Source organism: Malus sylvestris, chromosome 9 (assembly GCF_916048215.2).
Source record: "Malus sylvestris chromosome 9, drMalSylv7.2, whole genome shotgun sequence".
NCBI classification, from domain to species: domain Eukaryota; kingdom Viridiplantae; phylum Streptophyta; class Magnoliopsida; order Rosales; family Rosaceae; genus Malus; species Malus sylvestris.
This window is the reverse complement of record NC_062268.1, coordinates 3,796,461-3,822,979: the sequence shown is the minus strand read 5'-3', so window position 1 is coordinate 3,822,979 and position 26,519 is coordinate 3,796,461. Positions and strand designations below refer to the sequence as shown.

General features: G+C 39.5%; 1 protein-coding gene across 2 annotated transcripts; it reads left to right on the top strand.

Moving 5' to 3' along the window:
- Positions 1 to 381: 381 nt before the first annotated feature.
- LOC126583843 (uncharacterized) lies at positions 382 to 26,280 on the top strand. 2 transcript variants are annotated; one of them, XM_050248381.1, is made up of 2 exons: positions 382 to 1,002; positions 25,956 to 26,280. In XM_050248381.1, exons 1-2 carry the CDS (start codon positions 584 to 586, stop codon positions 26,206 to 26,208), a joined length of 672 nt encoding a protein of 223 aa, XP_050104338.1. In that variant the 5' UTR covers positions 382 to 583; the 3' UTR covers positions 26,209 to 26,280. The 2 variants fall into 2 exon arrangements, with proteins under 2 accessions (XP_050104338.1, XP_050104337.1); XM_050248380.1 differs by lacking the exon at positions 25,956 to 26,280 and adding an exon at positions 2,463 to 2,770.
- The last annotated feature ends 239 nt before the right edge of the window (positions 26,281 to 26,519 follow it).

Below are 26,519 nucleotides of genomic sequence, written 5' to 3'. Positions count from 1 at the left end.
TGAAATCTCTACAAATCAATTAAACTCCATAAAAATTCATGGATTTATAAATCTATTAAAGTCTCTCAAATTTTCAATTGAATACACGCCCTTAAAATATATTTAAATTTTTTTATAAAAACAAATATTTCTAAAATTAAGGGCTAATATTTGGCTACATTCAATAAATACACAGGTTGAGATGATGGTGCGATATCAATGAAAAGTAGATTTGCGAACGATACCTAGCTAGAATCGCAAGAGGACATAGAGAGCAACCTCACTAATTATATTAACGTTTTAGAAAGAATAAAAAAACGGGTATAAAGCGTATTAAAATTGGTAGGACTAGATTATTTAAAAATGGTCCCAAACAGGTTTATAAAAATAGAGTGGTCATGTTGGGTAAACAGTAAACTCCGAGTTCAACTGGAACTGGAAATCCTTGCGACTTTAGGCTTTGGAAACACCTATCTATTTACATGCTCAACACCCTCTGCTTTAATCCCATCCCCATCTCTCTCTCTCTCTCTCTCTCTCTCCTTCGGTTGGTCTGATCGCTTCTGCAGAATAAGGCTATAGGATAGTGAAATTAACGGATCGAATGGGAATGGCAAAGTCTTCCTCCGCCGGGCCGCTTTGTAAAATTGTTTTCTTCTGCTTCGCCGCACTATTGGCAATCTTTCTCTTCACAGCCTTGGCGTGGACTTTATTGCGTGACGCGAAGCTCAGCCCTGAATTCCCTGAGTTCCGGGTCGACTTGGTAGCCGTGTCGCCGTGCCCACTCACCGCCACATCCAGCAGCGACTACTTAACCGCCACGTGGGACTTGACGCTGGTTGCTATAAATCCCAACCGGAAGCTGGACTTGTATTACGAGAACCTTCAAGCCGATATCTTCTACGGCGACGTCGACGACAAGGAAAGCGACAGCAATCTCAAGCTGGGAACGGCGCCGTTGCCTCCCATCTATGTAAGTAAGATGAACCAGACTACTCTTGATTTCTCGGTGGTAATGGCGAGGTCGTACGTCGGAACCGACGTGGCCAACGATCTGATCATCTCCTCCTCCTCTTCCTCCACTTCCCCAAGTTGTTATGGGTCGGGGAGCCTGTGGCTGAAGCTGTTGGGTTTTTTTAGGTATAATACTACGTTGTTTGGACTGGATACTTCCCAACTGACGCGCTTCTCTTGCGACCTTTTCCCACCGAATGGGACGGCGGGGCAGTCAAGAGCATGCCAAGATTTTGATCGAAGTCATAGGTGTTATTGCTGACCTGATTCAGATTGATGATTCTAATTTCTACTAGCTGCTGTGCTGTATTTACCTGCATATTGTATTGTAATCTATATATATATATAACTATTGGCAGGTGCATTTTAGACATTGTTTTTATTTAGTTGTTTATGTTTTTGCAGCTAAATTGCTAATCCTATCTGAAAGGGTAATTAAGTTGGCTATTTCCTAGCAAATGTAAAGAGTCTGTAAGTTGGCTATTTCCTAGTCTTAGGATTAATTATAACTTGCAAAGGTTGGAGCTTGCGTTAAATGAGGAGCATGATTGATCAATATTACACGGCAAAGTTTTTTTCTGGTAAGAATCATTTGCATTCATATAGGATTTGTGTTCCCTATTAAAGATTGATTTGGTGTGGGATTCTAGGAGTCTATTCAAATCTACAGTCTTAAATAAGGAAGAGGTTTAATTAAGGCCAATCTCTTTGTTTATCAGGCAAAGGAGTTAACCTAGTATATAAGGGGTTGTGTTGGGAGTTTTATGGAAGACCTTTTGCACGCTAATGATATTTGTGAGATTGTTTTATAAGGTCAAGGGGGAGGAACAAAAGACTGTTAGGTTCTTAGCTTTATCTAGGTGAGAGTTTGAGAGCATAACACATCATTCATTCATCATGAACTTTGTGTAAGCTTTGCCTGTGAGGAAGATCATCAACCTACGTGAATCGGTGTTCATCCAAGAGAAGGTGAAGAGGACGTGGTCTACAAGACAAGAGTATTTGATCAAGCTTCTGTTGTGGTGTAAGAAAGTATCAATTGAGTCTTGTATTATGTCCCTAAGTTTTTAGTGAAATTGGCTGTGTGCCTTGAGGTTTTTCTCTCCTGTGTGGAGGGTTTTTTCCTCGTGCGAGATTTCGTACAAATACAAGACTTTATTGCGTGATGCGAAGCTCAGCCCTGAATTCCCTGAGTTCCGGGTCAACTTGGTAGCCGTGTCGCCGTGCCCACTCACCGCCACATCCAGCAGCGACTACTTAACCGCCACATGGGACTTGACGCTGGTTGCTATAAATCCCAACCGGAAGCTGGACTTTTATTACGAGAACCTTCAAGCCGATATCTTCTACGGCGACGTCGACGACAAGGAAAGCGACAGCAATCTCAAGCTGGGAACGGCGCCGTTGCCTCCCATCTATGTAAGTAAGATGAACCAGATCACTCTTGATTTCTCGGTGGTAATGGCGAGGTCGTACATCGGAACCGACGCGGCCAACGATATAATCATCTCCTCCTCCTCTTCCTCCACCTCCCCAAGTTGTTATGGGTCGGGGAGCCTGTGGCTGAAGCTGTTGGGTTTTTTTAGGTATAATACTACGTTGTTTGGACTGGATACTTCCGAACTGACGCGCTTCTCTTGCGACCTTTTCCCACCGAATGGGACGGCGGGGCAGTCAAGGGCATGCCAAGGTTTTGATCGAAGTCATAGGTGTTATTGCTGACCTGATTGAGATTGATGATTCTAATTTCTACTAGCTGCTGTATTTACCTGCGTATTGTATTGTACTATTGTAATCTATATATCTATATATATATATATATATATATATATATAACTATTGGCAGGTGCATTTTAGACATTGTTTATGTTTTTGCAGCTAAATTGCTAATCCTATCAAACTGATACATAAAGCATCCATACGAGTGACCTCTAACATTGCAGTTGAAGTAGTGAAGTGCCCAGTTCTTTACGTGCATAAGTTTCTTCAAGTTTCTCTACTTGAAAAGTAGTAACCGAAAGCATTGTATAATAGGGTATAGCTTGCCACGTTGCTTCAGTCAACACTTATCTTCCGCCCTGAGAAATCAATTTGCCTTCCCCTTTGTAAACTTTGTTCCAAACATGGTCCTTGATTGAACAAAAAAGTAGGAAGTCCCAATAATCTCTCATGGCAAGGCTAGAATTTGAATTTTCGTCTGAGAGAGGGGGAGAGAGAGAGAGAGAGGTTGCTGAATGGACTGACCCAATTTGTAAGAGCTAGAGAAGTGTGGACTTTGCACCCCAATCTCTAGACCCACTCAAATTTGCTCTCATCCAAACAAATTGGCTTTTGACTTAGGTCAGTTGATCAGAGTAGTATGTTCGATTTTTTGTGCTCGAGCTTGAATGATTTTTCTACACAATGTCATTTTTTTCTTTCTCAATTTTTTTTTGTTATAATTGATATTTGTAGGATTAATTTTAAAAAAAATCAATTAAAATAAATTTTAAAATTTATAATTGGTGTATTAATAGAACACACGCAATAAAATAATAAGAAAACTAATTGACAATAACCTTTTTTGCACATTTCAAATTTGACAACAAAAGGTTCATATTAACATATCAGTTAAAGTTTCTTCTACTTTCAAATTTGATTATGCGACATTCCACTTAGCCTTTGGAGATGGTCTAAAAATCTGATTGCATTCATTCAAGAATTTTAAGTTTTCCATAAGACCCGCTATTCAATTAATATTTGATTTTACAGTATTTAAAAAAGTAAATATAAAAGATGGAATTAAAAATTACATTTCCATTTGGTGTGTTGCAACGTGTTCATGGCATGGAGGGGGATTTGTTTGTTTACTGGGATGTTTTTACTGGGCGTGTGGAAACGTCATTTTCCTTGCTCCTTTTTTTTTTCCAATGTAGTTTTACTTTCCCTCAAGTAAAAGGCTTTTTACCGAGTTCTTTCATGTGGGAGTCCCAAAGAGGGACTATGATTTTCGCAAATTTGGTTCCAACATTTTGATAATAAAAACCAAGGTTCTAAAAAACGCTAGGCGCTAGTCGGGTGGCGGGCTAGCGCCTAGCGCCTAGGCGGCTAGGCGGCGCCTAGGCGGGCGCCTAGGCGGCCTAGGCGGATTTAGGTAAATTTCTTGTATATCTTGTAAATAAATGCATATTGACACCTAAAAAAAACTATACTTGTATGGATAATAAAATAATGATAAAATGCAAATTAGGTACACTATTTCCATAAGTATTGGATGAACTTGTAGTAAATCCATCATTTGCAAATTAGATACACCATTTCCATAAGTATACCACCATGAAACCAAAAAAGAAAAAAACACGCAATTAATAAAAAATAAAAAATAAAAAAAACCTCCTAGGACCGCCTAGGACCGCCTAGGACCGCCTAGGGCCGCCTAGGTCCGCCTAGCCCACCTAACCCGCCTAGCCGCCCAGCCCGCCTAGACTGCCTAGGCGCCGCCTAGCCTGCCTAGGCGGCCGCCTAGGCCCAACCCGATTTTTCCTCCCGATTTGCTCAAAAACGCCTCGGTTGCTAGGCGTCCAGCGCCTAGGCGGCCGCCTAGGCCGTTTTTTAGAACACTGATAAAAACAAGTTATTCTAAAAGAAGTAAACAATACTAAAACCGTAATTGATAATGAAAATTAAATGTGATTTGGAATTTCTTTACATGAGAATGACTCGATATAACGTAACACATAAGGACTCGAAAAAGTCTGGTTCCATCTACACAAACTGCTTCCTTAACAAAACACTAGCACCCAGAAGAAGAGTCAGAGTCTACGGATGTCAAAACCTTAATTTCTTCCAAACGTTCTCATAATTCTAACAACTAGGTATGTCAGACATTTGATAAAGATAATTGTGGAAAAACACATCCAAATGCTTGCAAAAACCCTAGTGCTTGCTGTCTTTACTGGAATTTCACCGTAGCCAACAGTGGTCACAGAAACAAGTGACAAATACAAAGCATCCTCCTAACTCAGCTTCTCCAACAAGTGAAACCCAACACTTCTCCCACACACACAGCAGGTGCCGCTATTGCCATCACTACCCTGAAAATGTCCTCACTCACACCACAAAACCCAAATCGTTTGAGAAAACCTTCACAAATAGACACCAAAAAAATTCCTCCTGAATTGCACCAAATCCAACGGACGAAGAAAATAAAAAAGGATGTTAACAACTTCACCCGCTCGGTGTTGGGGACAATGTCACCGAAACCCGCACCGGCCAATGTTTCAGACATGAGGAATAGTGCCTTAACTGATTTCTTAGTACGGTGTTCACTCGGAGGGCGTTCATTCAAATCAACAAAGTCTACACTCAAGAAAAAGAAAAATATGTAAATTGCGATGACAAGACTGGCCAACTAAACAACTTCCACGCCCAACTTCCACGCCCAACTTGTGCGGAAGCGTCAAATATGAAACCAATAGGCTAATACGGTAAAATATAACAAGATAAATAATCCAAAAGACACAAGGATTTATACTGGTTCGGCGTAAGCCTACATCCAGTTCCGAGACGGCGAGGAAATTCCACTAATATCAAAAGGAGATTACAAATAGAGTTTTAACTCTCAAACCCAAATCCCACATACACCCAATAGCTCTCACTAAAACAAAGAACAAATGGAGAAAATTGAAACATATACCAAATTCCTTCTCTCCCAAAAGCCACAACATGTAGCACAAATATCTTTGATTGAGTGATCACTAACCAAGGGGGAAAGCAGCAACTCTATTTCAAATGGGAGAGTCGAATGCTCTCTCCTCTGCTCACTGATTAGAGCTGTCAACAAACAACTCCCTTTTTCTCCTCTACTGCCGCTCCCCTTCACCAAAGGCATAACCAAAAAACATATAATAAACAAAAGGAACAAAACCATAATTGCCACATATTCTTTGCCTTTGTAAAAGCCACAAATCAAGAGCTAGACATCATAATGATGTCCCCCTTTTTCTTATTCTATTTTATTAGCCGAAAGGTATTGTCCACTTGGTCACAAATCCAACAATCTCCACCTTGACCAAGTTCCGAAAGCATCACAGAGAATCGAATCAACAATCACCATAAACACCCAAAGTACAAACTAAAACCAACGGGAACTAAATCAAATTCCCCAAACTTACCAGTGCTCATAACAATTTCCACCTCGACTCAAACTGTACCAAAGCCAACGAAAGTGAACATTTCTCTACCGTCTTCTCCAAATTTGCAAATCATAAGTGCCTTGATTAAAAAAACAAAAGTGATTCAAACGAAGAACTGAAATTCTTCAATGTCACCGACAAAAGATCAAGCACACCATACCAAAGTTGGACACACAACGAACTCCACCTGCTCACAAACACCATGGTCTTAAACTGCACCAATATACTCATTCACATAGCATGACACATTCTCCAAGTCAAAACTGATTACAAATTTGGCAACAAGGTCTCACATACCACATACAAAAATATGCCCTTCACTCAAGTTTACCATCATCACATGAGTACCAACAGGACAACCAAATTTTAAATTCAAATAATCAGCAGGAGATCCAAAACCATACCTCAACTGGAGTCTTCAAGAAAACTAATTGCAGATGATGGAGACCAACAGACCAAATAGCAGTGGCAAACAAATCCAACCAAATGTCCATAGACCAAAGTTAGAAAGCATATGACTTGCCTTCTACAAGAGGGTTCCACACAAATGTTCCGCATTAGGTGTCTCACTATCAAAACCTTGCAGAACTCAACAAATTGGTCCTCACTGAATACAATTTTACCAAAAGGCAAAACCATACCAATATCCAAAACAAACAAAAAACAATGAAGAGGCAACTGACAAAACACAAGCACAACATAACAAAAGAATCCTTACAAACTCTTAAATCTCCATATGTAGCGAAGAGATTCAAGAGTACCCACAACACCAGATTCCTTTTTTTTTTTTTTTAATATTTCAGATCTGGTGTAGCCAACTGTCATCATAGAACAAAGTCGAAGTCGTCATCGACGACATTCGCACTAGCACCAGCATTATCTTTCAGTTTTGGGCAATCAACTTTCCAATGCCCTTCCTTGCGACAATAGTTGCATGTGTTGTTTCTGATCTTAGACTTCGATCTCAAATTTCCTTTATTACTACCTGAACCATATTCCCTATCTCTGCCTCTTGCTATCAAAGCCTCAGAATGAGAATCATTCAAATTTCCAAATACTTTGTTCTTTAACTCTCTTGAATTCAAAGCGGCTTTTACATTCTCCATACAAATAGAATCTCTCCCATATAACAAAGTTTCAACAAAATTCGCATACGAAGGAGGTAAAGAACACAACAAAATCAAAGATTGATCCTCATCATCAATTTTATTATCCATACTTTTCAAATCCATAATAACCTTATTAAACTCATCAAGATGGTTTTGAATAGGTGTACCTTCAGTCATACGGAGAGTGTACAAACGTTGCTTCAAATACAAACGATTGGTGAGGGATTTGGTCATGTATATACTCTCCAACTTAAGCCACAAACCAGCTGCAGTAGTTTCATTTTCCATCTCACGAAGAACTTCATCAGATAGTGATAACATAATTGCACTATGTGCTCGATTCAAAGCGTCTTCTTTTTCTTCAGCAGACCAATCTTGTGGTAAGGCTTCCACACCCTGTAGCGCCTTAAGCAACCCTTGTTGAACTAGCACAGCTCGCATCTTAACCCGCCACAGGCTAAAATCATTCCTCCCATTGAATTTTTCAATATCATATTTCACCGACATATTCGAAGGTTTCATAGACATATTAGTACAAAGCCCCAAGTCGAAACTCAGAGCTCTGATACCACTTGTTGTGCGGAAGCGTCAAATATGAAACCAATAGGCTAATACGGTAAAATATGACAAGACAAATAATCCAAAAGACACAAGGATTTATACTGGTTCGGCGTAAGCCTACATCCAGTTCCGAGACGGCGAGGAAATTCCACTAATATCAAAAGGAGATTACAAATAGAGTTTTAACTCTCAAACCCAAATCCCACATACACCAAATAGCTCTCACTAAAACAAAGAACAAATGGAGAAAATGGAAACATATACCAAATTCCTTCTCTCCCAAAAGCCACAACATGTAGCACAAATATCTTTGATTGAGTGATCACTAACCAAGGGGGAAAGCAGCAACTCTATTTCAAATGGGAGAGCCGAATGCTCTCTCCTCTGCTCACTGATTAGAGCTGTCAACAAACAACTCCCTTTTTCTCATCTACTGCCGCTCCCCCTTCACCAAAGGCATAACCAAAAAACATATAATAAACAAAAGAACAAAACCATAATTGCCACATATTCTTTGCCTTTGTAAAAGCCACAAATCAAGGGCTAGACATCATAATGATGTCCCCCTTTTTCTTATTCTATTTTATTAGCCGAAAGGTATTGTCCACTTGGTCACAAATCCAACAAACAACTTCGCCCGCTCGGTGTTGGGGACAATGTCACCGTAACCCGCACCGGCCAATGTTTCAGACACGAGGAATAGTGCCTTAACTGATTTCTTAGTACGGTGTTCACTCGGAGGGCGTTCATTCAAATCAACAAAGTCTACACTCAAGAAAAAGAAAAATATGTAAATTGCGATGACAAGACTGGCCAACTAAACAACTTCCACGCCCAACTTCTGCCACCTACTGCACCTACCTCTTTCCCCTCTCTTCCCCTCTCTTCCCCCTATCCCTTCTCCACCACCTCCGATGGCTCGACTTTGGCGATGCATAGCTCCTCCACCTATAACATTTACAGGCTTAAACTTGATTATGCACTGAAAAACTGACATTGCTTCAAATCCAGCACTAAAAACAATAAAATAAAATAAAACCGCATGGCGATAAGAATAACAGTTGAGTCTTGCATCGGATTCGCAGCACAGACAAATCAACTCTTGCTTGCAACAGTTAATATCCAAAAGCAAACAAAACACTGGATCTTTATAAGCATGTGAAATCACAACAAAATTGGGGAAAAGCAAATACAAGAGTACAATAGTGGAATCCAACCAGGAAGAAAGGGGACTCCAGACAAGAGGACTGCCATATTAACTAGGCCATAATGGCTCACTAAAGCAGACGGTAGCTAGACTAGACTAGATCCAATCCTAATGTTGGCAGCTTTCTTGGTTGTTATGGGAATCCAGCTCAAGCTTACAAAGGAAAAAAACAATACTAGATATCCAAATCTCATCCAGTAAGGATAGAATTTCCAGATTATGTTCAGCTGATGCTTAGAAAGGCAATCCACAACAACCCAGGGAGCGACTCTTCCCTCAAACACAACTCACCTGCTCTCAATAATTTTTAAGTGATTACATAACTAATTTGGCCTAGCTTTATGAAAAAAGTATGCACTCCTGTCTATTGTTGTAATTTGGTTCATTGAGCAATAGATTGCTGCAACTCCTGTTTAAACCCTAAAGCCATAACCTAATATTGTCTAATACTATACAAATTTTCAACGTTAAAATAAGATAAACAATCCATTCACTAGCTCTATCTCTACTATCTCGTCCCTGTCCCTCTTCCAGAGACCAAACGTGAACAAATTACCATACAAATTTCTACAAATTAGAATACCCATTCCCAAAAGATAAAAATTATCAATATAAGTGCAAAAAAATTAAGTAAAAAGCCATACCAAGTTGGAGTTTTTCCTGAGGAGGGGGAGCTGAGCAGGCAGTAAGTGTGTGAGGTACAGTGCCTCAAATTGTAATAAGTAAATTCTAAATAGTAATGCTATTCATACCATGTTTTTATACCACATTTATATACCACCTTAGATGATATAAATTGAAGTGGGCTTGTTGTGATTGTGTTTTAAATTTCATCTTGCGCGTTGGAGTTTTACAGATTGTGGCAGTGGCATTGCGTGCTTGGGCCGGGCTGTGAATAAGTGAGGAAGATTTGGTAGTGAATAAGTGAGGTACAGTGCCTCAAATTGTAATAAGTAAATTCTAAAGAGTAATGTTATTCATTTCATGCCATTGGAACCACCAATTGTGGGCCGGGCTACTTATATTTTGGGCCTAGATATTTAGCATGCCAATGGAACCACCAATTACATGGGCCTGGGTACCCTTTTGGGGGCTTGTTTGATGCATATGATCAGGAACTAGCAAAGGAGGTTTTAGTAGGATTGCAACTCGGGTTGGTTTGGCGGGTTGGATGGTTAAATCAATTCCAGTCCAACAACTTTCACATTTAGGCTTGGGTTCGGTTCAAGTTCATGCTGATTTAGTCGGGTAAGGGTTTTAATTGGGTTTGGGTTTATACGGGTTGGGTTCGGGTTCGCTCAATTTTATCGAGTTCAATCTTATAACACCTTATTTCACACAATTTTTAAATTTTGAATAGAACAACGTTAATATTAGGTAAAATTTCATTTACACATTCCAGGTTCGAAATTCTTCCCCTTCACCCTAAATTATTGTAATTAGTTCGAATCCCCTCCCCTCTCCCCTAATCATAGTAAAGGTTTTTTTTTTTTTTTTTTTTCGGGGCAAGGGGAAAACATGTTCAAACAAAAGAAAATGTAGAAGTAACATTGTCATTCATTATCCATATGAAAACCGACAATAAACTTCAAGTATAGTCATTTCAAAACTTATATATAACTTATACAGTATGAAGTGGGAAGGGTACCAGGTGCATGAGCAAATTCGGGCTCAAAATCATGTTGGGTTTGGGTTGATATGGGCAGGCGAAACATCAACCCAACCCAACTCAAAATGATCGGGTTGAGATCGGGTTGGGTTTGGGCGGATTTTTTTCTTATTCTAACCCGCCCGATTGTATTTGAAATCGAGTTGGGGATGAACGAATTCATGTTAATCCAACCCAAATTGAAACCCTAGGTGTAATCTCAAATTACTAATCCGCCCCAACATCCAAAAATTAATTGAATTCTCGAAAACCCAATCGCGAACACCGACTCTAGTGCCAATTTCAATTCGAAATCCAAATCATTCTCCACAACTACCACCACCACCACAACTACCACCTTCGCCTCCTATCCAACCTCTTGCAACAAAGCGCATCCATGTGTCCTGAACCTTCACGAAGACCACCACCATCACCTCCTGGCATTTGGTTGTTGTCCTAAACCACCACCATCACCACTAGATAGGTAACACCGCCACCTTTCAATCTTCCGGTATTTTTCGGCAATAAATTCGATTTATGTATTTTTGTTCATTTGGTTTCAATCTTCCCGATGTGTATCCAATTCTCCCAAATAAACCTTTCTTTTGCTTTGTTTTGTTAATTGGTCTTGTGTTGTTATGCAACTCTCTGATAAGCAAATAGAACCCATATAATAAGGATGAGGATCCTTTTCAAATTCTTTTTGTGAGGATCATAGGAATATTCACATTTTATCCGTTCATCGCTTATCGTGCAACCAACTTTCGTTCAATATTGTTTGTATTTAATTTTAAATAAAAAGAATTCAAAATGATTCATGTTCGCACGATATACGATGTCGATGAAGAGGTAGAATGTGATCCATATGGGATCCAAATCCATAACATAAAGCTCCAATTTTGATTTTCTATCCAGTAATATAATTGTTTTTGTTTTCTTTCAATCGGTTTGCTTCATTCATACAACAATTTAGTGAAGTGGGAAGTTCCTGTTCCTCTTAAATTTGAGATTATATTAACACATCCCAAATTACTTCCCCTACACCTTTTGATTTTTTTAATCTTTTTTGACACACCACTAACACTTGATAAAAAAATATTAAAAATTAAAAGAGTGTAGAAGAAGTAATTAGGAATACGTGAATATAATGTCTCTTACTCAAAGACTTAAAAGTTTTAGTTGATATCGAGGGTAGTTTAAATATAGGGTTTAGTAGATATCTGCCCGTGGTTGGTCTTGAATTTTCACAAGATGACTTGTCGTGTTGATATTTTTTAGACAGTATTTTGTGACAAAATTTGTAAATTTAGACAACATATCAAGTAAAATGTATCATAGTAATGATAATAAGAAACAATCATAATAAAAATAAATAAATAAAATTTAATTTTTTAAACTTATTTAGAATAATAAATAATACATATTTAATATAAAATATCTACACTATGACTATTGTATTTTATAACTTTTTTTAGTAGTTTAACTTTAAAATTATCAAAATAATTTTTTTCTTAACGGGTTGAAACAGATTACCCAAGGTTACCTGCATGTAAACCCGTTATTAATGGGTTATTGACGGGTGACCCGGTAATGACTCGATTAGTTATCGGGTTGACACGAAACCAATTATTTTCGTGTCATGTTAATAGGTCGTGTAGATAATTATCAAGTCTAATCCCAATGAAACTTAATGCTATTACTGATTTGTTTATGTCAGACCTTACGTGCGGACCTGAGTTTCGGATTATTTTAAGCCGGCGATTTTTTATCTAAACAGCTTCACAATAAAGGAATTCAAACAAACTCACCCCATCCTCGTTTTTTTCTCCCTCTTTCTCCCCCTCCTCCTTCAAAAAGATGAGGACGACGACTACCCAGACAAAATCTCAAATTCAAAATCCGCCCATATATCCAAAATTAATTCAAAAATCCGCACCTCCTGAATTTCATGATGATGCCAAATTCCAACGTTCTACTGACCTTCATTCATCACCCAAGTTCCATGATGTGATGATAACTCGTGTGATTTAGAATGTGTAGGATCTAGGATGGTTTTAGACATGTTGCATGACTTTCACACTGTTTAGGATTTCTCGGATGATAGCTGGAAAGATTTAATAACGGAAAATTTTATTTAAACTTATGTAATCTATTTTTACACTCAATTTAAATTTCAGATGTTAATTGTATTTTTTACCCTGTTGCATAATTACCATAAAGTACAAGATGAAATTAATAATGAAACTAAAATTTATTAATAAACCCTCACACTGTAATTAAACCCCACCATGACTCCTTGCTTATTTTATGTTCATTTCGGCTAAAACCCTATAACTTTATAAAGAAAAACAAGCTTTTTTTAGTCCTAGGAAGGTGCTTCTATCGTCTATGCAACATTAGTTGTTGATAAGGAGTTGCAACAGACAAGGTGAAAAGAAAAGTGTTAGTTTCCAACTGCAAGCTTTCAGTGCACTTTGAGTCAGCTGAGGTGAGATTTCTTAAGCATCGTATAACACATAATTCAAAAGTTGGTGTTTGTGGAGCTCTTCAAAGCAAAAAGAAAAAAAGAAAAAAAAGGGGTACTCTCTCTTTCATTCAGCATGAATAGTCTCTTGCATGTCGATCAGCGCAAACCTCGCACCGGAAGTACCCAAGTCCATTCCGAGATAAAGCCGCTCCACCCCCAACTGAAACACCTGAGCTTCATCATTACTGCTCCAACAACCATTGGTACTGCTGGACCTCTTGGCTGCCATCTTGGTCTTGCTTGCTCGTTCTTCACGCAATTACACAACCCATTTCTTGAAAACTCCGTCCTTGGACTGAACATCCCTGAAGCATCAAACACTTAACAGCTTGAATTTGATGCACAACTACTGTAACTACTTGGAGTTGGTGATGAGAGAGAGAGACCATGTGTATGCGTATGTGCATGTGTCGGGGATGGCGACTATGGAAACATGAAGGAGTTTGCATTTGCAGCCATGGGAAATGCTATAAATGGGTGTAAAGATAATTTTACATTTTGAACTGGGTTTGGGAGGATAGTTTAGGTAATAACTTTGGGTTTAAAGAGATATTAATTTTAATAAAAATTAATATGGGTGTAGATAGTAAGTTGAGTGTAGAGAGAAGTTACATAGGTTCAAATAAAATTTTCCCTTAATAACTGTATATATATATATATATATATATATATTTTTTTTTTTTTTAATGAAGAAGAAATTTATTAAAGATTTAAGAACATTATATGTTAGTCTATGTATTGTTGACAAAGATGCAAGTCTTGTGATACTTTATGATACTCTTGCTTTGGATGATCGCTTGTGAGATGTTATCAAATAAACCCTAGTGATGGCCAAGAAACTACCACGTGGTAGTGAAGAATAAAAATAGAGTGCTATTAGACTCATCTCAATATTTTATTTTCCCACCCATATGATAATTCCACCCATCATAGAAAATTAAAAAAAGTAAAATGTTATTTCCCCACCCACCATTATTTGACACCGGGGTGGGAATATCACCACTCTAAAAATATATATATAATTTGAGAACTTCATATAAAATAGAAAAATAGAATAGAATAAATATTCCTGAAGTTGCTATAGACTCGTTGCGAGGTGCTCATCGTTTTGATGGTAAACAACTTGAGAAAAATTGTATTAAATGACTCACAAGGTGCCACATGGCACATAATGAATAAAATAATACAGAAGGTCCAAAATACGTTAAAATCATAAAAAAAAATATTCCGAAAGTTGTCACGCATTCATTGAACCGTGCTCGACGAGAAATAAGCACAAAACCTCAATTATGAGTTGATATCAATTAGGAGAAGTTAACGAATGTTACTTTGGTTACTTGGTGTTTGTCTTGTTACATGATATGCTTCTACAAGTTTCATTATTTATTGCTTAAGTGCATCTCCCTGACCAAAAACCATATTTATGACACCGGTTTGGTATATTGGACGTACTACATAGAAGACATCGTGTTTCCGGTCACGTACCAATTGACAAAAAAAATTTGGCCCAACCGATAAGGTTAGTTTGGTTTCGGTTTCGGTTTTGGCCCAAAAACGACCCAATCCAACCCGTGGGCCAACCCTAATCTAATCCAGTGGCCAATTTACCCAACCCTAGTTTAATCCAGTTGCTAATTTACAAAATTGATGCGTAATACTAATACTATCCAGTGTCTTGTCACTGTTATACTAGGTGCCAAACAGCGAGTCCGTATAGAGTGCGGTCATTTTGGGTAGACAGCAAACTCCGAGTTCAACTGGAACTGGAAATCCTTGCGACTTTAGGCTTTGGAAACACCTACCTATTTACATGCTCAACACCCTCTGCTTTAATCCTATCCCCATCCCTCCCCCCTCCTCTCTCTCTCTCTCTCTCTCTCTCTCTCCTTCGGTTGGTCGAACAATTTCGAACTCCGATCGATTCTGCCAAATAAGGGGATAGGATAGTGAATTAAGAGATCGAATGGGAATGGCAAAATCTTCCTGCGACGGACGGCTTCGTAAAATTGTTTTATTCTGCTTCGCCGCGCTATTGGCAATCATTCTCGTGACAGCCTTCGTGTGGGCGGAATTGCAAGACGCGGAGCTCAGCCCTGAATTAACCGAGTTCCGGGTAGATTCGGTGTCCGTGTCGCCGTGCCCACTCATCGCCACCTCCAGCAGCGAGTACTTAACCGCCACGTGGGACTTGACGCTGGTCGCCATAAACCCCAACCGGAAGCTGGACTTGTACTACGAGAACCTTCGGGCCGAAATCTTCTACGGCGACGACAAGGAAAGCGCCAGCAATCTCAAGCTGGGAACGGCGCCGTTGCCTCCCATCTATGTAAGTAAGATGAACCAGACCACTCTTGATTTCTCAGTGGTAATGGCGAGGTCGTACGTCGGAACCGACGTGGCCAACGATCTAATCATCTCCTCCGCCTCCTCAAGTTGTTATGGGTCGGGGAGGCTGTGGCTGAAGCTGTTTGGTTATTTTAGGTATAATAGTACGTTGTTTGCAGCGGCTGGTGTCCATCTGTCGCGCTTGTCTTGCGACCTTTTCCCACCGAATGGGACGACGGGGCAGTCAAGGGCATGACAATATTTTAGTCCAATTTATAGGTGTATTTGCTGATCTGATTGAGATTGTTAATTCTCGTTTCTACTAGCTGCTGTAATTTACCTGCGTATTCTACTATTGGCAGGTGCATTTTAGACATTGTATTTATTTAATTGTTTATGTTTGAGAGTTGTTATTCCCACCCAATGTCTTATCTTTCCACCCATATTTTTATGAATTTTTTAATTACAAATTTATCAATTTGTAAAATGACTAATAAGGACCTTAGTTACCCCTTTTGCATTACTTTTTTCTTTTATAAAAAATAAAAAAGAAAAGTTTGGGTGTGATAGCTCTCACGCTATGTTTAGACGATTTGTCTCCCTTAAACCCTAACTCATCATTCTCATCTCCTTTCATTTAGAAAAAGCAAAATCATTCAGAGAAAGCAAAAAGAATGAACTTAGAAGATGATATTTCTATGAAAAAAAGTAGATGATTATGTTTCCTTTGAAGAGGTAAAAGATAATTTTATGTGGGTCATCTTGATTTGTCGACATCGTATAATTGAAGCATAACTCTGTGACTTTTTATTTGAATTTGCATTAGGTTAGGGTGCAATTTGTTTCACGTTTTCCTAAGAGAATTCATGGAATTCGTTTTCATTAGGTTAGAATGCAATTTATTTCACGTTTTCCTATGAGAATTCCTAGCATTTGTTGGAGATGTTGTGTTGGGAGTTCTTTTGTTTGCCCTTTTCTTCTTTTGGATCCTTGCGGTTGTTCATCCGTTTGGAACACCAGTGACGTTGTTCATCCCTTTTCTTCTAATTACATGCGCGCGCACACACATATATATATATATATATATATATATTAAGGGTTATAATATTGGGTGGGAAAATAACATTTTAATTTTTTGACGTTTTATAGTGGATGTAAATATAACGTAGGTGGGAAAATAAGACAACGGGGTGGGTCTGGCAACTCTCTTATGTTTTTGCGGTTAATTGTTCTTAAAAATCGTTATTTATCATTGCCAAATTGCCAAATTGGTTTCGTTAAATTATTCAGTTCGAATATGAAATTGCCTGCTCGGGAGTTTGAGAAGACGAAGGGGAGGGCTCCGGTTGCATACGATACGACAGGAAAGAAACAGTTGAGTTGCGCCTCGTGATTGTTTTGGTACAAGGGATTCATGTCACGAGAAGTGTCCTCCGTGCCATCCCAATCGAAATTGGGCCGGAACTTCTCGCCGGGTTTGTTCTCGCGCTTCTTCGGCTGCTTCCTGCACTTTCTTTCGCTCCCGCTACTTGGCCTCCTCTTCACGTTCACGATCACGGTTCCATTCCGAGCCTCGGTCACGATTCCGCCTCTCCGATTCCCGCTCTCGATCAGAAGCGGTGGCGGGGACGGAATTGAAGGGCTTCGGGACGGCATGATGGTGTTGTTGGCTTTTATGTTGTTCCGCTTCCTCTCGGCGTAGTTGGAGGGCTAACTGCTTGCGTTCAGCTTTAGTTAAGAACACTGCCCTCTAGGACGGCGGCAACGACGAGGAGGCGCCGACCGCTATCGAAACGCAATCGAAGGAGCGTTTCATTCTGTTAAACAGAAAAAAGTCCCGGGGTACATGGCCGGAGCCAACGTGGACACAGGGGTATAATCGTCAATTTAGAATTACAAAGTCAGTTACGTTCCTTTGCACAACACCTCTCAGGCGCAAAATCTCCTTCCTACCCCTCCCCTCTCCCTTACTCTTATCTTTTTATCTATTATAACCAAAATTCAACACATAATTTCATAAATGTCGCATTTTATAAAAGTTTTAAAAAATGACAGAAAATCCACTTAAATACCAAAATTTAAATCAAATAAACATAAATTGTCACATCTCAGTCCGCATAGTAAGATATTGTCTGCTTTGTGCCATGTCCTCACGGATTTGTTCTTGGGCTTCCACCCAAAACGCATCTTACTATAGGGATGTGGGTATGTAATATAGGGTGCATTTGGTACGTGGGACGGGACTGGACGGAACGGGACTAGGCGTTCCGTCCCGCGTTTGGTGCGCCAAAAATGGGTGGAACGGGCTGTTCCACGGGACAGATTTTGGGTGTTTTTGCGTCCCACCTCCCCCCTGGAACGGGTTTGTTCCACGTCTGTGGAACACAATGTTTTACCATTTTAAGACAAATATACCCCATGTCTTTTTCAAAAATTACACCTTCGTTCCGTCCCGTCCCGTCCCGTTCCGTCCCGTCTCGTCCCGTCTGCGTACCAAACGCACCCATAAGCCACATCACCTCCTCTCCCCGGAACGATGTGAGATCTTACAAAAATTAAGTTGTTTTTTCAATAAGGAAAAGTTTGGGTTAGCCATAAGCAATAAGATATGTGCGGTCCTCAGCTGCAACATTTTTCCTATCTTCCTTGTCGTAACTCGTAACCATGAGGAGCAAATTAAAAGCGTTTCTCATGGGTACAGGACTGAGGGCAATCATTCTTTTCTCCGACTGTCTTCATCTGCGGCTCAATCATATTGCAAGATCCCATATTTGTTTAATGAATTGGCCAGATAAAGGCCCAACACTTTCATATCTCAATAACAACAGCTTCAACGATTTCCAGAGCAAATCGACAACAATTCTGCATATATCCACCATATTGGTCTGTTTAATCATTCACTTGATCATTTAGAAATTGATCTGTCAGGTATCCATGGGCTCCATGAATTTCCTCTCCATCAAACTTGCACAAGTTTAAATGACCAGCTTCGAGGGCGGCCTAGCACTTTGAACAACAATGTAGAAGAGATATGTTTTAGCTTTTCTGTGCAAATGGGTTTTAGATTTTGAAGATATTTAGGTTTATTCACGTGAGTTTTCTGTTATATTTAAAAGTTTTATAAAAAATAGCATTTATAAAATTGGGTGTTAAGTTTTGGATATTAATGGTAAATACTTGGCCTTCTAAAATTTATTGACTTATGTTTATCAACGACTCATCTAAGAAGGTCAAAATGATGATTTTTTTACTATCTACAATGGTTCATGTGTTGTCCACGTGGGTAGTATGGACAAAAAAATTTATACAATGATGAGAAATTTAATAGTGAGAGAGTTATTGGTTAGGCTTAAATGTTAAAATGGTCTCTGTATTTTAGTCATTTGATCAATTTAGTCCATGTGTTTTCAATTTGGTTAATTTGATCCTTGTGTTTATCACTGTTAACCAATTAAGAACATTTCCATCTAATTTCTATAAAAAATATATATAAACTTATTTATAAAATTATTTATTTGATTTAAAATATTTAAAAATGAAATAAAATTAAAAATTAAAAGAAAATTTATTTTCCTCCCAACTCCCCGACCTGCTCCCTAATATTACTCCTCTCTTTTCTAAGTCACAACATAATAATTTTTCAGATTGAAAGTTTTATCTCTTATATGTGTTATTTCTCATTGATTTTCATTTTCTATAAAGAAAAATGGTAATTATATCTCATATAATTTTTCTTATGACTTTTTAAAAAGAGATTGAATGAAATGTCCTTGTTTGGCTAACATAAACAAACACGAAGACTAAATTAGCCAAATAGAAAACACGGGGACTAAATTGGCCTTATGACTATAACACATAAATTATTTTGACATTGGGACGGTTTTTGAATTAATTTTGGATATTGGGGCGGATTTTTAATTTGAGATTTTGTCCCGGGTGGGGAAGAAAGGGGGGAAAATGAGTAAGGGGTGAGGTTGAAGATGGGAGAGAGAGACAAAAGTAATGTATAGAGTGGAGGACCCAATTCTACGGTAAGCTTGTTTGAACCCTTTTATTGTGAGCCGTTTAGATCAAAATTCAATGGCCCAAATTCAGAATCCAATAAGCAAAAATCCAACCGCCCGCCCGCCCGCGCAATTCTTACCGGCCCGCCCAACTTTACCCACCCGTTCCCTTATTAAAATTCTTGGAGAGATTATTTACAGTACCCGTACAAACTCAAACCCGGCAAAAATCTCAGTATAAAACCCCTCCTCAACTCGTCCTCCTTCAGCTCTACTCGTCCTCCTTCAGCTCACCTCCTCATTCATCCTCATTCCCGAGGGAAGAGCTCCAGTGGTACGTTTTTAATGTAATTTTTGGCATTTTAATACAATGTTCAAAAAGGATAGTCCACTTTTCGCTTCACTTTCTTGTACCATAATTTCTTCCCCTTTTGTTTCTGGAAATGGGAGTGAGGGGGAGTAGAGATAATTTATATTTTGTTTTTATGTTTTATATGAAGCAAAGTAAATTGTCGTTCCATAATCTAGTTTTCTGCTTGAATATTTGTGTATCTTGTTTAAATGGGTATTGTTATTTTGTTAGTTTTCAGCTTGAATATTTGTGTATCTTGTTTTAAATGTATGTCGTAATTTGTTCCGTCTCTCACTGGAAATATCTTAGACCGATCATGATGTTAGAAAGGTATCATCTTTTTTGGTTTGTTTGTTTAATGGGGTTTGATTGCTTGTGTTTGCTTGCTGCAATGTAGAGATGGTTGTGAAGCGGAGGAATGTTATGGTTCCATTTTAAAGGTGATGATGATCAATATGAGCAGGATGAAGGTGAGGTTGAGCAACACGGAATTGATCACCCTGCGCAGTACAATTTCTCGTTTTGTAATTCTTGCCTCGACCATTCTTTTGCCGTCCATCGCCACCACTTTTTACCCCTTGCCTTTCCCCGCGGTGCCATTTGAGAATAGGCCCGTAGGTCCCCTCCTTCAACTTATCCTTCCACCACCACCACCGCCACCTTCAATTCCTTCACCTCCACCCCCGCCGCCTTCACCTCCAATATTGCCTCCACCTTTACCACCTCCTTTTCCACCTCCACCAACACTACCTACACCTTCATTCCCACTTCGACCACCTCCACCTCTACAACCACCACCATCACCACCTTCATTTCCACCTCTTCCACCACCTCCACCTTCACTTCCATCTTCACCACCTCCTCCACCACCACTTCCACCACCGCCTCCACCATCTCTACCGCCGCCACCTTCGCTTATACCACATCCACGTCCACCACCTCCATTTCCATCTTCACTACCACCACCTTCACTTCGACGCCCAATTCTTCCACCATTACCTCCACCTTCACTTCCACCTCAACCTATAGCACTGCCTCCATCTCTACCACCACCACCTCTGCATATACCACATCCACCACCTCCATTTCCACCTCCTCCACCACTTCCACCTATAGCACCACCTCCATCTCTATCACCTCCACCGATACCACCTCCACCTTCACTTCCACCTCCACTACTTCCTCCACCATTTCCACCTCCACTACTTCCTCCTCCACTTCCACATATAGCACCACCTCCATCTCTACCACCACCGCCTCCGCCTATACCACATCCACCACCTCCACTACTTCCTCTACTACTTCCTCCTATAGCACCACCTCCATCTCCATCTCTACCACCACCATCTCCGTCCATACCACTTCCACCACCTTCATTTCCATCTTCACTAGCATTACCACCACCACCCCTTCCACGCTTCCCTCCACTTCGATGGCCACCACTTCCACCTCCACTACTTCCTCCACCACTTCCACCTATAGCACCACCTCCATCTCCATCTCTACCACCACCATATCCGCCTATACCACTTCCACCACCTTCATTTCCATCTTCACTACCATTACCACCACCACCCCTTCCACGCTTCCCTCCACTTCGATGGCCACCACTTCCACCTATAGCACCACCTCCATCTCCATCTCCATCTCTACCACCACCATCTCCGCCTATACCACTTCCACCACCTTCATTTCCATCTTCACTACCATTACCACCACCACCCCTTCCACACTTCCCTCCACTTCGATGGCCACCACTTCCACCTATAGCACCACCTCCATCTCCATCTCTACCACCACCATCTCCTCCTATACCACTTCCACCTCCTTCATTTCCATCTTCACTACCAATACCACCACCACCACCCTTTCCACACTTCCCTCCACTTCGATGGCCAATTCTTCCACCTCCACCTTCACTTCCACCTCCACTACTTACTCCACCACCTCCACCTCTAGCACCACCACCAACTTGCAAGCGTTGGGAAGCCTTTATCTGGCCAGGTATATATGCTATAGTTTTATTATTATGCTTCTGGTTTAGGCATGATTTTATTGACCGTACCAAAGGGAGAATGTTACGACGTTTAGTTTTAGCACTGGCTATCACGGCGGAAACAATGACAACAGTAGGTTATGGCGATATAGTTCCAAATACCACTTGGGGGAAAGTATTCGTGGGATTACTGAGTTATTTTGTTTATGTGCTTCTGAGCTACTGGGGGGAAGTATGTTTGATGTCCGTATGCGATATTTTGCTTAATCTAGTAGTAAGATTACTATTGTGTTTTGGTATCAGCAGAGATAATTCGGACGGTTTTGTAAGGTGGGTAGAGTTGTTAGCTCCAATGGTGGCACCATTTATCTTTGTATTGATGGGGATGTTTGGGTTTCATTACACAGCGAATCTGAGCTTACAGAACTCTACGTATCTATCAGTTGTGACCATAACAGGTGTTGGATTTGGTGATGTTGATATTCTTACTAGTGCAGGAGTGGTTTTCGGTAGCTTATGGATGTGCATATCCACCCTAATATATGGCACGTGTTGTACCTGTCTAGTCGATAGAATTGCAGCAAGGTTGGGTGTCAATTGAGTATTTGGCACCGTTTTGAGGCTTTTAGAGCTTAGCATGAATTTTTAAATCCTAAATTTTATATGATGGAGCATTCTAATATGAAATTTTCTTGTTAATTATGTCTTATTTTGAGACTTGATTGTCACTACTAATCTTGTCAAATTGAGCAAAATTATTGTCAGCGGTGGTTCTTGCTAGAAAGATTTGTCGGAAGTCGGGTTGGTCCAACCAAGAACGGCTCGAGGAATTATTCAAATGGGTAGGAATCAAGGAATCGAGGAATTGAACCCAGACAAAGCCTGTTACATGTTGCCAATCCGACTTCCGAACAAATACATGTAACAGAGTGCTTGCATGGCTTGTGATATGATACATTTGTAAACCCTTTGCTGCTCTCTCCAATTCCTGAGGTCAACTTGTTGGATGTTGGCGGTCTATTTTTACTTTTGTAAGTTCAATTGCCCACTAAGATTTTATTATTTGGAACGGCAAGAGATCCGAACCTTGCAGGAGTTAGGAGTAGGACTATGTTTAAGCATCATTGTACTGTTTTGAGCATACCTTTGTTGCAATATTGTATCTACTCCTCGTCGTTGTCTAGGTAGTTTGAATGGAGAGATGGTGGTGAACACAAATCTCCCTCGAGTGTGATTCTCAAATGCTTTGAAGATTGCACTTAGAGCTTCCATTTAGTATTACGATATAGTGATATTCCTCTTCACTTATAAGTGAGATGTTTTATGTTTGATTCTTACTAACAACAAATTTAAACCACATTATTATTAGCTCATGATGATGCTTAACTCACTCTGCTGCTCTCTTAGTGTAGGTAATATTGTTTATTCAAAGATTGCACTTAGGGCTACAAGAAGGCCACGTGAACTTTGAATAGTTGATTTTGATTACAGGCGTGCCACTACTGGGTATTGCTCATGCTTGATTTTCTTAGGTCCTCATAACGAGAATCTAGATGGGATCCAAATCCATAATATAAAGCTCTAAATTTGATTTTCTATCCAGTAATATAACTGTTTTTCTTTCTTTCAATCTGGTAGCTTCATACCACAATTTGGTGAAGTAGGTTGTTCCTGTCCCCCTTAAATTTACTCAAAGGATTAAAAGTTTTAGTTGATATCAAGGGTAGTTTAAATAGCGTTTAGTAGATATCGCCCGTGGTTGGTTTTGAATTTTTACAAGATGACTTGTCGTGTTGCTATTTTTGAGATAATATTTTGTGATAAAATTTGTAAATTTTAGCCAATAGAAAAGAATGATGTTATTGCTTTTTTTTATTTTTTTTTATTTTTTAAGATGAGACCTTAAGTGCTGACCTTAGTTTCGGATTATTTTAAGCCGTTGAATTTTTATCTAAACGGCTCACAATAAAAGAGTTCAAACATGCTTCTCTCTATGGGATTTGGATCCCATATGGATCCAAATTGTGGGGATCTTAGGGATCCCCACATCTTAATCATTCATTGTGTATCGTACGATCAGAAATTATTTGATTTTTTTATTTAAAATTTAACACAAATAGTATATGATGAAAACTGACTGCACAATATATGATGAACGGTTAGGATGTGGAGATCCCTAGGATCCCCACAAAGTAGAGGATCCTTTTCCCTCTCTAGGCTCACCCATCCACTTTTCTCTTTCTCTCTTCATCTTCAACCTCACCCCATCCTCGGTTTCAAAATCCTCCCCAATATCCAAAATTAATTAAAACACTAGCACCTCCTGAATTTCATGATGATGCCAAATTCCGACGTCCTACTGGCCTTCAATCACCACCTAAGTTCGATGATGAAGTGATGAAAACTCGTGTGATTTAGAATACGTAGGATCTAGGATGGTTGTAGAACGTAGAAAACAAAATATTATTAAGAACATAGATAGAAAACACCTTGAAAATAAATTTGAATTGTCAAAAGCTCCTAAGTTAATGCATCTCTCCAAATTGATCCCCTTCCTAATGGCTAAATAGCCTTATTTATACTATTACAAAATAAAATCCTACCTAGGAAAGGTCTTCTAAAAACTAGGAAACATAATAGAATAAGATAACTAGGAAATAAAATGTTTCCTATTTAAACTGAAATTCGGACTTCTCAAAAAATCAGACTTTTGACCGACCAAATCAACTCTGATTTGGTCCCAAAATATCTCTTTTTAAAGCTTGAGACGTCCCTAACAAATCCTCAAAAGGAATCTTCCTCAAAATATGTCATCTTGACCTTCAAAATACCCAAAACGTACAAAAACATTGCGCGCTGGGTCTTTATTTCATCGTCACGGTCAAATGGTTTAGTAGAAAAATATGAAACTTTGATACAATCATCTCGAAAGGCTCACGAACATCCTTCAGTTGGAATCACTCCAAAATTCATCTATTTGATCATTTTTTGCTTCAGAAGAAGTCGAATGTTCTACATTGAAAATACATAATAAGTATCAAAATTCATCTAAATAAACTAATAAATTATAACTAAGATTAGGGTAAAATATATGGTATAATATGGATTCATCAGTGTCTATTCAAGTGAGATTTAAAATATATTTACAAGTTTTTATAAAAACAAATATTTCTAAAATTAAGGGCTAATATTTGGCTACATTCAATAAATACACAGGTTGAGATGATGATGCGATATCAATGAAAAGTAGATTTGCGAACGATACCTAGCTAGAATCGCAAGAGGACAGAGAGAGCAACCTCACTAATTATATTAACGTTTTAGAAAGAATAAAAAAACGGGTATAAAGCGTATTAAAATTGGTAGGACTAGATTATTTAAAATTGGTCCCAAACAGGTTTATAAAAATAGAGTGGTCATGTTGGGTAAACAGTAAACTCCGAGTTCAACTGGAACTGGAAATCCTTGCGACTTTAGGCTTTGGAAACACCTATCTATTTACATGCTCAACACCCTCTGCTTTAATCCCATCCCCATCTCTCTCTCTCGCTCTCTCTCTCTCTCTCTCTCTCTCTCTCCTTCGGTTGGTCTGATCGCTTCTGCAGAATAAGGCTATAGGATAGTGAAATTAACGGATCGAATGGGAATGGCAAAGTCTTCCTCCGCCGGGCCGCTTTGTAAAATTGTTTTCTTCTGCTTCGCCGCACTATTGGCAATCTTTCTCTTCACAGCCTTGGCGTGGACTTTATTGCGTGACGCGAAGCTCAGCCCTGAATTCCCTGAGTTCCGGGTCGACTTGGTAGCCGTGTCGCCGTGCCCACTCACCGCCACATCCAGCAGCGACTACTTAACCGCCACGTGGGACTTGACGCTGGTTGCTATAAATCCCAACCGGAAGCTGGACTTGTATTACGAGAACCTTCAAGCCGATATCTTCTACGGCGACGTCGACGACAAGGAAAGCGACAGCAATCTCAAGCTGGGAACGGCGCCGTTGCCTCCCATCTATGTAAGTAAGATGAACCAGATCACTCTTGATTTCTCGGTGGTAATGGCGAGGTCGTACATCGGAACCGACGCGGCCAACGATATAATCATCTCCTCCTCCTCTTCCTCCACCTCCCCAAGTTGTTATGGGTCGGGGAGCCTGTGGCTGAAGCTGTTGGGTTTTTTTAGGTATAATACTACGTTGTTTGGACTGGATACTTCCGAACTGACGCGCTTCTCTTGCGACCTTTTCCCACCGAATGGGACGGCGGGGCAGTCAAGGGCATGCCAAGGTTTTGATCGAAGTCATAGGTGTTATTGCTGACCTGATTGAGATTGATGATTCTAATTTCTACTAGCTGCTGTATTTACCTGCGTATTGTATTGTACTATTGTAATCTATATATCTATATATATATATATATATATATATAACTATTGGCAGGTGCATTTTAGACATTGTTTATGTTTTTGCAGCTAAATTGCTAATCCTATCAAACTGATACATAAAGCATCCATACGAGTGACCTCTAACATTGCAGTTGAAGTAGTGAAGTGCCCAGTTCTTTACGTGCATAAGTTTCTTCAAGTTTCTCTACTTGAAAAGTAGTAACCGAAAGCATTGTATAATAGGGT